The sequence below is a fragment of the Zea mays genome, chromosome 5, assembly GCF_902167145.1.
Source record: "Zea mays cultivar B73 chromosome 5, Zm-B73-REFERENCE-NAM-5.0, whole genome shotgun sequence".
In the NCBI taxonomy this organism is placed as follows: domain Eukaryota; kingdom Viridiplantae; phylum Streptophyta; class Magnoliopsida; order Poales; family Poaceae; genus Zea; species Zea mays.
In genome coordinates this window covers 185,305,645-185,323,609 of record NC_050100.1, presented here as the reverse complement: position 1 = coordinate 185,323,609, position 17,965 = coordinate 185,305,645, and the positions used below count along the sequence as shown (strand labels likewise).

Here is a 17,965-nt window from a genome sequence, read left to right as displayed (position 1 = left end):
TAAAGGCTTTGCCTCAATCCACTTAGAAAAATACTCTAGTGCCACTACAACATATCTTAAGTTCCCCTGTGCTGGTGGTAATGGACCTAGCAAATCAAGGCCCCACCTTTGTAACGGCCAAGTGGGTTGTATTAATTGAGTTAAAGACGAAGGTTGTTTTTGATCTCTTGCACATTTCTGACAACCTTCGCACTTTTGAACTAAATCCGCTGCATCCGAAGCTGCTTTTGGCCAATAAAATCCTTGATGAAAAACTTTTCCGAGCAAAGGCCTAGATCCAATGTGAGATCCACACAGGCATGCGTGTATTTCCTTCATCAATTCTATGCCTTCGGCTCTGGATAAACACTTGAGTAACGGGGAACAGACTCCCCGCTTGTATAATTCCCCTTCTATTATGACATATAGTCGAGCTCTTGCTTCTATCCTCCTGTTATAAGCTTCGTCATCTGAAAGAAAATTACCCTGAAGGAAAGAGATGATCTCAGTTCTCCAATTTTCACTATAGACAGGGGATATGTTGAGGACTGCTCTTTCAAGAAGCTCGACCGAAGGTGCTTTATTGTTTCGAAAAATACTTCCGAAGGTAAGGGCAACCCCTGAGCTGCTGACTTGGCTAATAGATCAGCATATTCATTTTCTCCACGAGGAATATTTTTAACAGAGAATCCTTCAAAGGAAGCCTCAATCCTTCGAACTGTATCTAAATATTTTTCAAGCTTCGGATCTCTTGCTTTATAGCTCTTGTCAATGTGACCAGAAATAACTTGGGAATCGGTTTTAAGAATGGCCCTTCTGATTCCCATTGCCTTTAACTTCCGAAGACCCAAGAGCAGAGCTTCGTACTCAGCAATATTGTTTATGCAACTGAAATCAAGTCTTGTCGCATAACAAGTTTTAACTTTGGAAGGTGAAACCAACACAGCAGCTGCTCCCGCTCCGAAGGTTCCCCAAGACCCATCACAAAACACTGTCCATACTTCGGCATCTTTATTTGTTTCTTCCTCCTGAGCCCCTGGCATCCAATCAGCAATGAAGTCTGCCAACGTATGGGACTGAATCGAAGATCTATGCACATAATCAATACAAAATTCATTGAGCTCTGCAGCCCATTTTCCAATCCTTCCAGTAGCTTCTCGATTTCTCATAATACCCTTCAACGGTTGTGAAGAAGGAACAATTATATTGTAGGCTTGAAAATAATGCCGAAGCTTCCTGGAGGCCATCAAAACAGCATACAGTACCTTCTCCAATTTTGTATAATTTTTCTTTGATAGGCTAAGAACTTCTGACACAAAGTATACTGGGGCTTGCTTTTTAATTTGGCCTTCAAGCTTCTCCTGGACAAGTGCTGCACTTACCGCTGAGTGTGAAGCTGCCACATATAACAACAAAGGAGCCCCTGGCGTTGGTGGAGTTAGTGTTGTTAGATCTATCAAATATTGCTTCAGCTCTTCGAAGGCTCTCTGCTGGACTGGTCCCCATTGAAAAACTTCGGCTGACTTCAGCACTTCGAAAAATGGTAAATTTCTCTCTGCTGATCTAGATATGAATCTGTTGAGAGATGCCAGTCTTCCTGTCAATCTTTGAGCCCCCTTCTTTGTACTTGGTGGCTCCATTCGAAGGATAGCTTCGATTTTGTTTGGATTAGCCTCAATTCCTTTTGTTGAGACCAGACAGCTAAGAAATTTCCCTTTCTTCACTTCGAAGACACATTTTTCTGGATTCAACTTTAAACCAGCCTGTCTAAAATTAGCGAAGGTCTCCTGCAGATCAGCAATGTGATTATCTTGCTTCGTGCTTTTTACAATGATATCATCAACATAAGTTAGCACATTCTTGCCTATCTGAGAATGAAGAACCTTCACTGTCATTCTGCTGAAGCTTCCTCCAGCATTCTTAAGCCCCTCAGGCATCCGAAGGTAACAATATGTTCCACTAGGGGTTATAAAGCTGGTTTTCGGCTCATCCTCCTTCTTCATCCAAATTTGGTGATAGCCTGAATAACAATCCAGCAGACTCATAAGCTCTGATGAAGCTGCTGCATCAACTAGGGAATTTATCCTTGGCAATGGAAACTCGTCCTTCGGACAAGCCTTATTGAGATCAGTAAAATCGATACACATTCTCCATTTACCATTGTCCTTCTTTACCATAACAATGTTAGCCAACCATTCTGGGTATTTTACCTCTCTGATAACTCCGGCACTGAGGAGTCTTTTCACTTCATTCCGAGCACCTTCGGCCTTGTCATCAGACATCTTCCGAAGCCTCTGCTTTCTGGGTCTGAAGGATGGATCGACATTGAGCGAGTGTTCAATAACATCCCTGTTGACTCCGCAAAGATCATTAGCTGACCAAGCAAAAACATCTTTGTTGTTGAACAAAAACCTTATCAAGGTTTTCTCCTGCTCTTCGGACAGTTGAGATCCCAAGAGCACCTTCTGCTCTGCTATGTCCTCACATAAGAGCATGGGCTTCGGCTGATCGGCCGAAACAGCTTTTTCCCTTCTGAACTTGTATTGCTCACAAGCTTCAGCTCCATCTATGTTATGGATTGCTTTTGAGTCTGTCCAATTTCCTTCGGCCCTTCTGGCAGCTTTCTGACTTCCATGAATAGCAATGGGCCCTTGGTCCGAAGGTATCTTCATACAAAGATAAGCTGGATGAAGAATTGCTTCAAAGGCATTGAGAGTACCACGACCAATGATTGCATTGTAAGGGTATTCCATGTCAACAATATCAAATACAACTTGTTCAGTCCTTGTGTTGTTAATGAATCCGAAGGTTATTGGCATTGTAATTTTTCCAAGTGCTACGATCTGCCTCCCTCCGAAGCCACAAAGGGGATGTGTGGCATCATGGATTTTGTCTTCGGGCTCTTGCATCTGTCTGAAGGCCTTAGCAAATATGATATCAGCTGCGCTTCCTGTATCAACCAAAACATTATGGACCAGGAATCCTTTGATCACACAAGAGATAACCATAGCATCGTTGTGTGGGTAATCCTTGAGTTGAAGATCCTCTTGAGAGAAGGTAATTGGAATGTGAGACCATCTTGATTTGATGAAGGGTCCTTGCACCCCGACATGTTGTACCCTTCTCTGTGCCTCCTTCTTCTGCTTCTTGTTGGCTGGCTCTGAGCATGATCCGCCTGTTATCGGGAGTACCAGCTTCGGAGCCGAAGCAGCTCCAGCTTGATTGTTGAACGAAGCCATCAGCTCAAAAAAGTGGAAGTGAGTTCACCGGAGGTGGGCGCCAATGTTGGGGTCTTGTTCTCAAATGCTATGAATTAAGAACAAAGCAACATAAAATGTTAAATATCAATGCCCTTCGTCCGCCGAAACATTATCTCCACAAGGATTTAATGAACTTCGGACGAAGGTCATGATCATAATGTTACGAAGGTTTCACCTTCGTAATTAAACTTATAAAGATAATACAAAGTAATGTAAAACGTGAAACATTGAAGATAAATATATTGGAAATAAATGACATCCTTCATATATCTTATTATATGAATTTAAGATGTTTGAATATAAAGTTTAGATACATTTATACCTCTGCCTTGACACACAATAATTCCCGAGTGATGCGTTTGCAATTACAAGAATGTGTGAACAGTAGGGGAATATTGTTCACTATTTATAGGCACAGGGCACAACCTGTGAGGAATTACAACCATGCCCCTCATAAAAGTTTACAACATTGACTCAGACCTTTATGGACTAAAAAGTCATTCTATCTTTAAGTCGGTTCGATCCCTCATCTTCGGACATGCTGTAATACCGAAGCTTCATAAATGATATCTTCGGCATTACGTTCAAGCAGCTTCAGCCGAAGCTGTTTATTTTCTGCAGGACCTTCGGAGACGAAGCATGGTCCCAACAGTAACCCTTCTATACTTCTTATTGAGGATGGTTACTTGAGCTAAAATATATTTCAAACTTAGAAATAATTTATAACATTTTAAAGTTATTTCTTTGAATCACTTTTGTAATCACTCCGATCATGTACATTGTAAAACTTGATGTAACATGTAAAATTTGGTAATAAGATTTCCACTGCAAAATTGTTGGTGTGTGATTTGTGTTTACTTAATCCCGCGGTTCTGGTTGTAAGTGGTTTTATTCGGGGTCCTTAGGACACTCGGACGGATCCTGTTAAGTTATCTGGTGCATATGCACAACCATCCATCTGAAGTCTTTGAGATAAGGACAGGTGCATGTGGGTCCAATAACTTGGGAGGTTCTGCCACAGATCCGTGTGACATCTGTTCATCAGGACGCAAGCGCTCTGATCGTTTGAACATACATGATGCACTCCGTTTGTTTTGAACATGCACCTCGTTTGCTGACCCGTCCGTCACAGTTTGTAGGCTGTAAAATAAAATTCGAGGAAGTGATTGATCAACGGTGATTTGTTTGAAGAATGCACGACCTGACACTGAGGAAGTTAAAGAGCTGTGGATTCGTCAACGTCACAGTTAACACAAGCACAAGTTCATTGGATCACCAGTTCACCGCTGGCTGTGCAAGGAGCAAAGCAAACAAGCACACATAGCTGCACGCGAGACACCAAACCAATCACACCACGCTGTTGTAGTCGAGACACCACGCCGTCAATCAGGACACCCTGAGGCACTGCTGCTTGAACATCTTGCTCGTCTGCTGCCCGCTCGCCGAGTCCTCCACGGTGAGGCCCTGCGCGCCAAAGCAGATGTTGATGAGCCTCCCGTTGCCGCACCCGTGCTTCCGGGCCGCGCTCTCTGCCGTCCCGGCGCCACAGCCGTCGTCCATGGACGAGTTGTTGGAGCACGAGGGGTCCTCCATGGCGTCGTCACTATCCTTCAGCCTGCCGGCGGGCGGCGTCACCATGGAGATCTCGTCGTCGAGGCAGATGTCCTTCAGCTTCGCCAGCGGCTGCGGCGTGGACGATACCGAGGACCTCAGGAAAGTGTCCGTCGGGGACGCGGACCGCGCCGTAGATGGCGCCAGCTGTGGCATGGCCTCCATGATGCCGTGGATGAGCTTCGTGTTGAGCTTCTTCTTGGTGGATGAGGAGCTCGGGGTGGAGCTCTTCACCGCTAGGGTCCGCTTGCCGTTGAGCGCCGTCGTCTTGGTAAACTTCTGCCTCAGCGGAGCAGGGGTCTCGGCCCCGTGCTCGTTCAGCCTGCTGATCGACCCCAGCGGGCTGCTGTCCTCTGACTTCTTGGGCGTCTTGTCCTTGTGGCGAGGCCATCTCAGCATCATCTTGAGGCGGTCTTTGGCCCGGCTCGCGGAGCTCAGCCTCTTCTCCGACGATCCACGGTTCTCGGCGCAGTCTGCGTCTGCGTGAGTAGGGTCATCATCCTTCCCGTTGCTGGAGCAGGAGCTTGGCCTCAGAGACTCCGCCGCTCCCATGCCGGAGAACAGGAATATCTCCGCATCCGATACCTTGAAAGTGGTGCCGGGGCTGCTCGCGATCCCGCCCTGCATCTTGATCTGAGAAGCGATGGCTGACCGGGTTCTCAGGATGCTGGAGTTCAAGACCCCTCCGGCAGAGACGATCTGCTTGATGAGCCGGTCGGACGTCGCTGAGCGCAGCTGCTGCTTCAGCAGCGCCAGCGCGGTCATGCCATTAGCGTCTTCAGCGTTCAGGTCGATGGACGGGGTGGCCATCAGTAGCTCGACGAGATCCGGGTGTGCGCAGCCAACCACAGCCAGGTGAAGAGCTGTAAGGCCCGCGTCGTTTCTCAGGTTGATGATCTTCTGGATATCCGCGGTTCTCTCGCGTATGAGGTACCTCATCAGCTCCAACTGGCGGTCGAGCCGTCGGAATCCTGGGGTCCTGAATCCTGTAACTGCCGAGTGGAGAAACGTGTCACCGGCGTTGTTGACAACTGACAAGGTTGATGGAGACGCAGCAACCAAGGCTTCCACGACAGGTTGGTGCCCTCGGTAGGCCGCTACATGCAGCGCTGTGTTCCCGTGATTATCAGTCGAATTGATTATGTCGAAAGAGGCCACAAGGTACTTGACAACCTGCATAAGGTATGCTTACAACATGAGGCATAGAAAGAGGAAACTTTCCGATTCATTGGCACAACTGAGAGTAGCAAAAAAGACGGTTGCATAGCAACATCACGGAACAGTAACAGAGCTGTCTGCGTATCATCAACAGGAAATGGATAGATGTTTTGGCTGCATAGCATCACCAAGAAGTTTGTAGATATAAAAAGCTAGATCTTTCTGGTGAATCTTGTGAGTTAAACTGGAACAACAGGAAGCATATTCACTCTGTTATCACGTTATTGGAAAGGGACATATTGATTGGCAACAAAGCCACCTTTTATGTCTAACTAAACTACCTACCCATTATGGCCACCAACTGTGTGAGCTGATAACTGTGCTCAGTATCATACCAATAAATGAAATAAGAAAGTCTGGCCAACAAGTACACAGTGACACCCTGGCTTAATATACTGTTATGCAGGATTACGATAACCAGGGCCAGGGATTAAAATCACTAAGGTCTTGTTCGTTTGTCCAGGAATGAACCAGGAATTATTCCAACTGATCAAAACTTATATAAATTAGAGAAACAAACCGGCTAGGAATTGTTCCATGCCTCTATTCCGGAAAAAACGAACGGCCCCTCAAGGAACATTCGCCATCTGGAAGTTGTATTACTGTGACATTGAACTATAAAACTTGTTGATGTTCCTTTATCAGTAGCATTGTGTCTGTTCTTTAAAAAAAACTTTATGGAATTTCTGAACTAACAAAGTGATCTTAGGTGACTTTCTAGAGGAACAATTTCCTTTCCAATACCAACCTAGCTGAGAAAATACAAGCACACAGTAGTTTTCAATGAAATGCATCGTCTGTAGTCTGTACGCAGATCCTTGCTAAACTGAGCATTCAACATGAAGAACTAGAAGGAAACTAGGATCCGAAAAGCACGTAATCATCCTAAATAAGAGTCAACATGGAAGTCGTAATAATAATGGCACGCTGCATCTAGAAATATAGAAATGGCTGGATATTTGAAAGTGTCCCACCTACAATATCCCACAGTAAAGGCATGTTCAAGAGGGAGATGCTTCTCAACTGTTAGAGCATCTCCAAGAGACTCTTTATTTTTGACTCTCTATTTAACCCTTTATTTATATCTCCATAAATATTAAACTCTATATATAACAATTGATTCCAACAGACTCTCCAATATACAAGTTAGCTTGGCTAGCGAGAGTTGCTAGCCAAATTTAACTAGTGAGAGAGTTCATTTAGAGAGCCAGATAGATTAGAAAGTCAAATGGCTAGTCTGTTGGAGAGCTATTATGCAATTAAGTTGCTAAAATTTAGCTTCACAAGCTATTTAGCTAGTCTCTTGGAGATGCTAGCTGACTTTGGTTAGAACACTGGTAAATCTCATGTCTCTCCCACTTTCCCATGTATTTTTTAATAACATTACTGTAGGGATCCGCAGAATACTGCATTTGCACATAAGAATCATTCGCGTAAGGATCCAGGCTTAGAGCATCTACAAGAGACTAGCTAAATAGCTTGTCAAGCTAAATTTTAGCTACTTAATAGCAAAATAGCTCTCCAACAGGCTAGCCATTTAAATTGACAAGCTATCCAGCTCTCTAAATTGACTCCCTCACTAGCCAAGCTAACTTGCATGTTGGAGAGTCTGTTGTAATAAGATGTTATATTTAGAGTTTAATCTTTATAGAGTGACAAATAAAGAGTCAAATAGAGAATCAAAAATAAAGAGTCTTTTGAAGATGCTCTTACAGCAAGAACAGCTAATAAGCATTTGCAGAAGATGTGATTTAAGCAGTAGCAAATGTGGATGGCTCACCTGCAGCTGCCCTCTCCCAGCGGCGGCATGCAGCACGGTGGATCCACGGATGTCGAGATACGTCGACACGCTGGACTCGTCGAGCAGCTCCCTGAGCATCTCCACGCTCCCGCCCCTCGCCGCGGCGTGGACGGCCCGGCTCATCATCTCAAGCCGGAACACGGAGCTGCGCCTGGCGCTGGCTTCGCCGTTCCGGCAACTCGTCGAGCACCTCGGCGACATGGCGTGGTCGAGCAGCAGCCTGAACACGTCCGCGCTCCCGCCCCTGGCCGCCGCGTAGAACATGTCCGTGACGCCGTACTCGCCCTCGCCGAACACGAGCAGCGGGTCCCTCTCCAGCAGCTCCCGCACGAACGCGGCGTCCCCGGCCGACGCCGCCGCGTAGAGCACCCAGCCGCCGTACCCGGCCCGGAGCAGCGTGTTCTCCCCGGCGCCGGGGCGGTGGTTCCTGCACTCGCACTCCAGCAGCAGGCTGCGGGCGACGGACGCGCGGTTCCGGGCCGCGTCGGCGAAGCGGGCGTCGTCGTCCCACAGCGCCTCGAGGCGGCGGATCCGGCGGAGGGAGGTGAGCTTGATGAGCAGGTTGGGGTCGAGGTGCAGCAGCTGGCGGACGATGTCGTAGTGGCCGTCGGCCGCCGCCCAGTCTATCGGCGACGCGTACCACCACTGGTCGCCCGTGCTCTCCCACCGCAGCGGGAAGTAGCAGGACCGCTCCATCGCCGGAGCCTCGGGAGAGATCCAGCGGCGGGCTGCCGCCGCGCCTGCGCTGCTGTACCTGTGCGCCTCGCGGTGAGCCGTGGTCAGCTACTCACATAGTCACATGGCATGTGATACAATCATATTCATACAATACAAGGCCGTGCCAAGAACTGCAGCAGCAGCAGCAAGGTGGAACGAGGAGAGAATGTGTGCACCAGCACTCGGCGAGCCACCATGTGACAACAAAGGAAATGACTTGTTTACTGCTAGACAAGAACAGCAGGACAGGAGCGCAGGACTCAAAGCATTTGTAAACTGCAGACTGAGCTTACGCAAATGGAGATTTTAAAAAGATTAAAAGCATGCGTGGGAAGAACACGTCTGCAACACCGAAGACAAATACAATACCTTGTGCAAAAGAAGTCGGTGTGCGCAGCTCAACTGCTCAGGAACAAGAACCAGACCGTGCAGTGCCTGCAAGCGCAAAGCTGGGGCTCATAAGCCATCATCAGAGGGGCCCGGGATTAGGCCACCAAAGTGGTTCAAAGAGACAGTACTAGTAGTAGGCAGGGCAGTAGCGTGGTGCAAAGGTGCCATGTCGTTATGGATGAGAGAGAGAGGGAGAGCGAGAGAGGATCAGAGGAGCTGGGTCCATGCAGTTGCACAGTACAGTGTGAAAGTCAGTGGTACCGCCGTCCAGTCCAGCTCCAGCTGCAGCCCAGTGGTCCTATCTGGAAAAAAGAGAGCGGAACAGACAGTGATCGAGCGGGGGGAGTCCCTGCCTGCCTGCATGATGAATCTGTATCAGTGGGTGGAGGGATGAGAAGGCGTGGAGATCTTTTTCAGAAGGGCGTGGCGTGGCCCGGGGACGGAAAGGTGAAACGAAGCCATTCATGGTGGTTCGGCAGTGCAGCCTTTGAAACAGAATCATGAGAGCCCAAGGTGGAGAGAAGGCGAGAGGGGTGGGGACAACGGGGCAGGCAGGGGAGGGGAGGTTGAGCCATGGAGGAGGGGAGGCAGGCAGGCAGGCAGCATCGGAAGGTTGGTTCGGGGTCGGCAATGATGCAAAGGCGTGGTAGCACAGTACCAGCAGTGGTTTTACCGTGCCCCAGTACGCAGTTAGGTGGCGCAGGCAGGCAGCTCTGGATGGCTGCAGACGGGCCTCATCAGATCAGACTCTGAAAGGCGTTTCTCTGGATTCTAATCCATGTATGTTGTACAGCTTGACGGCAGTAGTCTGCCGCACCAATGTTCGGCCGTTGAATCAATTCCCTTTTATTTCAAACGATTTTTTGTAAAAATAAAAGAGAGAGAGAGCGAGAGAGTAATCTATGAGCTCCTTGGAACCGAATCTGACCCGGCGTAAAGCACGAATCAACCGCGACTGAACCCAGGTAGCGTGGCTAGAACTGGCCTCGCAGCGTTCCTCGACACAGCATCGCTGTCGCGACGAGATGGAAACCGTTCCATCGAGTTCATTTATTCATGAACAGCGCCAGCACTTAGCTCGCCCATCGCTTATATTAACTCGGATGACGTTGATGGTCCAACGACAGCGAGTAGAGTGCACAGACAGACTCCGCTCTCGTCCCCGTCTCGGCGTCTCCACAACCCACATGCGTGCATATGCATGCCGCTACCCACATGGCGATCCACGCCACCCTCTTCGGCCTTCACTGCTCTTGAACTGAACACGCGTCGTGTACGTGGTTGTGCTTGTGCCTATCAGCGACGGGTTGCCGACAAGGTGGAGTGCTCGATCGATCTCGTGGCACGTACTGAGGATGGCCTATAATCGTACATTCTACGAGTTGACACAGTATGATCTGCAGATGGGTTCTGAGTGCTTACCCACACCATGATACACTGCCCGTTTGTAATGCAACGCGGAAGTGGACAGACGACGCCTTTGCTTCCAACTCGGCGGAGGAGCCGAAGAAGATGCCTCAGGGAGAGTCAGGCCCTTCCCTCTCCTCTCCATCGCGTCCGGCGTCGGTCACGGCACCCGATCCCACCGTCTCACACGCACCAACCGCCCCCATGCCGTCCGGGTCGCGTCGCCGTATAACCGTAGGCGCAGGCGTACGCCGGCCCACGTGCGATTCGATCCCTCGGGTCATTGAGGCGCCATGGATAGATAACCCACAAGCAGAGTCTCTTCGCAGCAAATGTGCAAGCACATGTTCGCTGGCATTCCACTTTTCATTCATTCAAAAGAAAGCAAGAAAGAGAAAGAGCTACCCCGGCCACCATGAATGGTCCAGGATGAGCAACCATGCCTTCCGGACATAGCTACCCTCAACAGGATGGTATATATTTATTCGATGAGAATCCCTACCAAAAAAAAGGGGTCGGTTGAAAACATGCCACTCAAATTTTTGAAAAATTGGAAACTAGTTTATTTTCAAGCCACTTCATGGCATCAAAATGAACTAATTATCTAATTTTGTAAAAGTTGAGTGAGATGTATACAACTAATCCAAAAACAAAAACAAAAACAAAACAAGGCTGCCTAGAGCTGTTGAATGGTAGAACTGATACTCAAATACTCAACTGGCCAAAAGCAGGCAACTAAGCTACTGCAACTCTGTCAAACGATCGTCACAGAGACTGTTCACCCCCGAACATAAGTTGCAACGACAGAAGGGTCTATATACCATGAAACAACCATTGGTTGGAGGAGCAAAGTAAGGCGAAACAAATGACTGCACTGACACAAGTAATAATAGACGATACTGAATAAAAAGACAAGCTGTAGTCAAGTGAAAGCATGTCACTTACCATATCGAATAGAAGATAACCTGCAGTCAATCGTATTTCCAAAGTAAGAATGTTATATGAAGTAGGGGAAATTAGCCAGAGGTCACCGAAAGTGAGGTTGCTTTACCAATGGACACCGAACACTCTAGTAGTTTGTGACAGGTTATATAGGCATGTACACTTTCGTTTCAGACTAAAGCCAAACGGATAGGCTGGGTGCCACACTAACACACCAAGCTCAACAATCGACAAAATAGTCACATGAAATGTAATAGCGTGTTAAGAAAAGCAAGGAAATGCAAAAGCATGGGCTCATGGCACTTGGTTACTGTACAAGGATCATCATCTGCAGTCAAATGAGGGTCTCAATCTTGCTATAATACCATGAACAAAAAGAGATGATATCTATACTACTCTATTAAGAACCTAATATGGACATTGATGCTACCACGACTTCACACTCCGCGTTGACACTCTAGACCCGCCCCACGCGCTGTGTCCTGTGGGTCCCACGCCCAACGCTCTCTCAGCTACTGCCCTGTGCCGCACAGCTAATGTGCGTAACCAGCACCCGACCCCGCCTGCGCTGCTACCACTCCGCGCAAAAAATAGTGCAGAACAAGCACTTGGACACACAACCCCTTGCTCCAGAAATTTGGAGCTAACCACCAGACCACACATATCTTAGTGTTTAGAAATAAACAATAATTACATTTGAATAAATATCTCAATACCTATTTATATGATATATAACAATCCTAGCAAAGCACTAGCAACTGGCTAGTAAGTGTAAAAAACAGAGATGATCCATCTTTTGTGAATATGCCTCTTGAGTTCTAGTTATGCTAAGTTAGGGATTGTTGCATAGTATTTTAATAATGACTAGCAAATAAATGAATCATATGGGAGAAGGCAATGCTATCGAAGTTACTGAGTAAGGCCAAAGAAACTTACATCATTCCGAATTCTTTCCACGTACGCTTCCATGTTTTGTCTCTGCATCTCACTCAAAAGTAACTCGCATGTTCTAGGCCTAGGTACAATTTCACTGCCTACCATCTCATCATAGAGTAGATAAGCCCAATCGGTCTCACCGACCTTGCAGAGACCATGGATCAGAAGGGTATATGTATCAAGATCTAACCCTAGACCATTTCTATCACGAAGCTCACTCAACAAACGGTGAACGGCAGCAGCTTGCCCTCTTCTACCAAGCAGCAGTCTAAGAAGTGGCTGATATGTCTGAAGATCAGGTTTGCAGGATTGTGCTTCCATCTCTTTCAGTACACCGAGCGCGTCATCATCTCGCCCATATTGGCAGAGAATTGATATCATCGTGTTATAGGTGGCCACGTTGCGGAGCACGCCATTCCTTGGCATCTCCACGCGAAACACTTGGTTGGCTTCAAACAAGTGACCTGCTCTACCGAGAAGGTTGATCAGGGCGTTGTAGAACAAGGTATCAGGCTTACAACCAGAGGACTTCATTCTATCAGAGACACTCAGAGCTTCTTCAAACCTTTCGCATTTTGTCAGTGAGGTCATGATCATCGTGTATGTGATCACATTCGGATGGCAGCCCTGAGAACCCATGGAATCAAGGACTTCGTAGACCCTCCTGAAGTTGCGCTGCTTGCAGTACGCCTCAAGAACAGCCGTGTATGTGATGACGATAGGAGGGAACCCCCTGGTTTTCATCTCCTCGATCGTCCACAGCGCCTCGTCAATCCTGCGCACGCTGCACCAACCATGGACGAAGATGTTGAAAGTGTACGCATCTGGTGCGATATGAGGGCTGAGCATGACAAAGACCTCGCGCGCCAGTTCGACTTTCTTCTCCTTGCAGAGCGCGTCCAGCAGCACATTCATGGTCTCCGTGTTCCTCTCCAGTCCCAAGTCCTCCAGCTGATCAAACAACAGAATGGCATCCCTCCACTTCCTCGCAGCGGCAAGCCTCCTGATGCTCTTGGCGACAGTGTCCACCGTGACGAGCCCCCTGCAGTGCATTTCGGACAGCAGATCCCACATCCGGTCGATCTGCCTCGTCTTCCCGAGCAGGTCGACCATCCGGCTGCAGGCGTACGGTGTGTGCGAGTAGCCGCCGCCCCGCGACTGCGCCCAAAGGAAGAAACCCAGCGCGGGTTTCCAGCAGTCCCCGCACCCGCGCAGCAGGCTGTCCGCGACGCCGCTCGTCAGCCGGACCTCGGAGCACTCTGCCGCCAGGGCCCGTACCAGGTCCTCGACGCTCCCCTTGCGCGCCCTGAGGAGCGAGCTCTTGATTTGTGCGGCCGCCGCCTCTTCCTCCGCCGTGAGTGCGGCGCTGTTGGAACTTTGGCTCGAAGGTGCGGCGCACGATGACGATCTGCGGAGAGAGAGGCGTAGCAGGGTCCTCCCGTCATCACAGCAACGCCCCCGGCGCCGGAGACCGCGCAGAGGCATCGGCAGACGATGTCCGCGGCCTGTCGCTCCCGCCGGCAGTTGGTTCAGCAGTGCTGAGCACCTGAGCTGCCGGTGCGGCGGCAGAGGGATAGGAAGTGCGTGCGCCGCGTTTCAGCGTTTAGGATGTGACGATCGACGAGGCTGCAAGCGCCGGACCGCTGCGACCGCGGCCCATGGCTTAAAAAGGCCCAATACTTTTTGGCGCCCGCTCAAAGGCCCACAGCCACAGCACACTGCATAGCAGTTGACTTATTTGCCCGTGTACCAAGTTACCAACCGCTCGGGTCACTTTTTCGAGACTCTATTTCTAAAGCTATCTCGAGTAGATCTCCTCCATCCATCTCCTATTTCAAATTTCTATCTATAAACATTATTAAACAATATCATTTATAGTTACATGTCCTCTATTTTCTATGCTCTACTAGAGACAATCTAACTTCGCTCTCGCCCAGTGTTCGAGCCCTGGTTGACGCACTATTTACCTAGAATTTTTAGGCATAGGGTACACAGTGTGAGTTTAGTAGTACTAGTAAAGTGCCCGTCCTAACTATACAACAAATCTAAAAAGACAATAAAGTGAATACACATTATAAATCATGTCAAAAGTGATTGAGATAACGAGGTGAACAAAAAATCTGAATCATGACACAAGTGAATACACATTAAGATTAAGTTATCCTGCAGCTCGTGTTTATCAGGGATAGGTCGGCGTCGGCCTACAGCAAGGACTCCAGGTCCAGGGACGAGAAGATGACCTCCTACAGCTCTAGGACCAACGCATCAGTAGGCTTCCAATCCATCTCGTAGATTCAGCCATTTCCGCCACCATTCCTGCGCTAGTCATAATCGGTTCTGCTGTGTCTCGCCCAGTCCCACACAATCTTGAGGAAGCTAATGAGCCGTGCAGTGCTGCAGTTTCTGTGATGGTTATGTGTAGCTCTTCAAATTCAATCCTATACTGCTTGCCAGTGACAGGGTCTCTATGTATAGCCATTGCAAATGAGAAAAACCAGTTCAACGAATTCTCAGATTGCAGTGACTGGACAAAGTTATGCGCCACCACCCTGATAAACAAAATGTTGCGACATTTTCAGATATGTAAAGGAACATGTTATTGTTTTTTTATTTCTCTTGGAAATATATTATATGAGTACAGTTCTTATAACTTTCACCATCGGGTTTCAAATATATATGTCATCTTTCACCAGCTCCACATCTACAACATGGTTGGAAGTAGTATACATAATGGTAATACAATGCAGAGTAAAACTACACTGACCGAAGCTGGTAATCTGCCACTGTCCTTGTGGACGAACATTGCTTCATACACTGGGAAATTGATCGCTACTATCAGCGCACATAGAACGACATGCACAAACATAGCTCCCAGACTCACCGCTCCTTTACGCAACTTTCAGCATTCAGTGGGCTTGTTATTAACATTGTAATCTGCACTCCAAAGAGGAAAAGAAGCACTGATTAGATTCAGCTAGAGGACCACATGAAAAGGCTAAATAAATAAACACAAAGGTAGTAGGTGTTGAAGTTGACTGAGTACAATCCTAAAAGCTCAAGTTTTCTAAACACGAGTATATTTTTCATGCTAAGGGTCACATCATTTTCAGTATTGAAAGTTTTGGCAAACAAATTAAAAGTAATAAATAAGAAGACAAAAAAACAGAATCAAATGCAAAAAGGATACAAGAATATGATTGAAACCATTATATCCTGCATGAACCCACAAGTAAAACAACATGCGTGATGTTTAAACCTAACCTCTATGTCAGATATACGTTGTTGTTCCATTGAATGCCAGTAAAGGAGATGATCAGATAGAGCTAATGCAGATTTAGCCATCATGGCAGCCAATCAAACAAATAGGGAAACAATTCGATCATCACATATCTCCTCACCATAAAAACAAACCATTTAACTTTATATAAAAAGCAGGATCGTAGTTACAAATCAGGAATGTCAACTGTGAAATGATGGCACAAACACAAGTTCACTGAGTATAATATTTAGAATTATTTTTGTTAGAAAAAAATAGTTGTTGAAGTCTGAAAATGGAAGCTGTGAAGTCCAAGCTCTAATCTCTAAGACTCCTTTCGAAGCCTGGCATGGAAAGAAACTTAGTGTCAGTCATTTGAGATTTTTTGGTTGTGTTGCCCATGTGAAGTTGGTTGGTCCAGGTTTAAATAAACTGGCTGATAGATCTAGCAAAATGGTTTTCATAGGTTATGAGTCAGGCTCAAAAGGTTACAGACTATTTGATCCTACCAAGTACAGAAGTATAGTTGGGAGTCTGAGATATCTTGTAAACACCAGACCTAACCTAGCATATTTTGTGGGAATGGTGAGCAGATTTATGGAGACACCAAATTCTGAACACCGGACTGCCATTAAAAGAATTGTAAGATATGTGGCTGGTACAACACAATACGGCTGTAGGTATGTAAAAGGGGACAACTCAGAATTATTGGGATATTCAGACAACGACCATCCAGGTGATCTTAAAAAAAGGTAAAACACTACTGGTTATTAAGTAGCTGCAGGTTATTCGATGAACAGTAAAAAAGAAGTGAAAATTATTATATCAATCATAGAGGTTACAAAGCATAAGATTAATATGTATACCTATATAATTGTACCATGAGTCATGTATGCATAACTTTCAGAGTGCAATAATGAAAGCACATCTTTCAGCATCCCCAGCTGATCTTGGTATGGACATCGTAATCTGCACTACAGAGAGGAAAAGGAGCACCAATTAGACTCTACAGCTGGAGCTCCACAAGAAAAGGCCAAATAACATGTAAAAATGATGCAGCTAACATGTGGAGACACCATGAAAGTAATATTGTCAGTATTGGCAGGAACACACAAATATTCATCGAAAATATAACACGCAGATTATTCAAACATAGGAAACATATGTGCTATTTGCATGGACTTACCAATTGTCAGCAGTTGAGGACATCTTTATACACAATATTCTTGGTGCTCTTCCCTGTGGGATCTAATTCCTTCTTTGGCCTAGCCAGAATTCTAGTAGTTTGTCTTGACACGCCCCTCGACAATGCCACATAAAGTTGTCCATGCGAGAACACAGGCTCTGGCAGGTAGATGCCAACATTTGGGATGGTTTGCCCCTGTGCTTTATTTATGGTCATAGCAAAACTCAAGCGGATAGGGAATTGTTTCCTCTTCAACTTAAACGGAAGAGAAATGTCATCTGATGGACACATTGGAATCTGAGGAATGAACACCCTTGTACCCGCATTGTGACCACCAACAATTTCAGCATCAATTGCATTGTCTTGCAATGCTCTAACCATGAGTCTTGTTCCATTGCACAAGCCATTATTAGGATCAAGATTGCGGAGAAGAATCACTGGACTATTGATTTTTACTTTGAGCACATGTGGGGGCAAACCATTTGGAGTTATGGAGTTCAAAAACTCAATAGGATAGTTATTTCTAGAATCATCATCGGCACAGTCAAAGCTATGATAAACTTTTCCATTGCCCGGAAATTTATCAATCATCTTTGCATTGAGTTGGTCCACATGCTGATTTTTGGTTGAAAGGATGGCACGCGTGCTCATATAAGCTATTGATCTTGCATTTTCCTCAAGTGACGGGAAGACATCTACAATGAGCTTGTTTATTGAATCTTCAGTGTATGTATAGTGTCACACCCGGGTTTTAGGGATCCAAAGCCCGGGCGCGAACATAAACACCAGGTGTGCTGGGACCAAGTCTCACACATATGATGCATAGTGGCACAGGATCGAATGTCACATCTTTACTATATAACAGGAGTTCTATACAAAATAATTAAATAATTACATCATATGAGGAAACGATCCAGCAACCCAAAGTTGACTGGGAGACGACGGCCTAGACCACTCACGAACTCATCACAGCATCCTCCACGCGCCTCATCTTGCGGTACCTGTTCTTGACCTGTGGGGGGTGTGAGACAGCAAGAGTGAGCTCACATACGTTCATCGCTCAACAAGTTGTGGGGAATAATGTGCATGAACTCGCCAAAGGTGGGAGCTCACGTGAAGTGTAAGGCTTACCAAAGAGGATGGTTGGAGCTGAGCATTGCTTTTAAAGTTGGTCAAAATTTTATTAGCAATTACTAAGTATAAGTAAATATCAACCCAATTAAATAGTAGAACAAAAGTAACAACCTCACCTGCGATGCAAT

At 46.7% G+C, this 17,965-nt stretch overlaps 2 protein-coding genes and 1 non-coding gene across 6 annotated transcripts; all 3 read right to left on the bottom strand.

Annotated features, from left to right (window-relative positions):
* Positions 1-4,419: 4,419 nt before the first annotated feature.
* On the bottom strand, positions 4,420-10,777 carry LOC100278358 (uncharacterized). Of its 4 annotated transcripts, none has more exons than XM_008645182.4 (4): positions 9,218-10,777; positions 8,956-9,021; positions 7,849-8,623; positions 4,420-6,023 (listed from the first exon to the last, which is right to left on the bottom strand). In XM_008645182.4, the coding sequence occupies exons 3-4, from the start codon at positions 8,563-8,565 to the stop codon at positions 4,626-4,628; spliced, it is 2,115 nt and encodes a 704-aa protein (XP_008643404.1). In that variant the 5' UTR covers positions 8,566-8,623; positions 8,956-9,021; positions 9,218-10,777; the 3' UTR covers positions 4,420-4,625. The 4 variants fall into 4 exon arrangements, with proteins under 4 accessions (XP_008643404.1, XP_020408841.1, XP_008643403.1 ...); XM_020553252.3 differs by having other exon boundaries at positions 9,105-9,367; XM_008645181.4 differs by having other exon boundaries at positions 8,956-10,777.
* A 1,220-nt stretch (positions 10,778-11,997) lies between these two features.
* Positions 11,998-13,872, bottom strand: LOC103627382 (pentatricopeptide repeat-containing protein, mitochondrial-like). Its single transcript, XM_008647675.4, has one exon. It carries the CDS (start codon positions 13,744-13,746, stop codon positions 12,235-12,237), a length of 1,512 nt encoding a protein of 503 aa, XP_008645897.1. The 5' UTR covers positions 13,747-13,872; the 3' UTR covers positions 11,998-12,234.
* Positions 13,873-15,568: 1,696 nt separating this feature from the next.
* On the bottom strand, positions 15,569-15,653 carry LOC111589446 (small nucleolar RNA Z102/R77). The gene has a single exon (XR_004849865.1). It is a non-coding gene; the product is annotated as a small nucleolar RNA Z102/R77 (small nucleolar RNA).
* Positions 15,654-17,965: the final 2,312 nt, after the last annotated feature.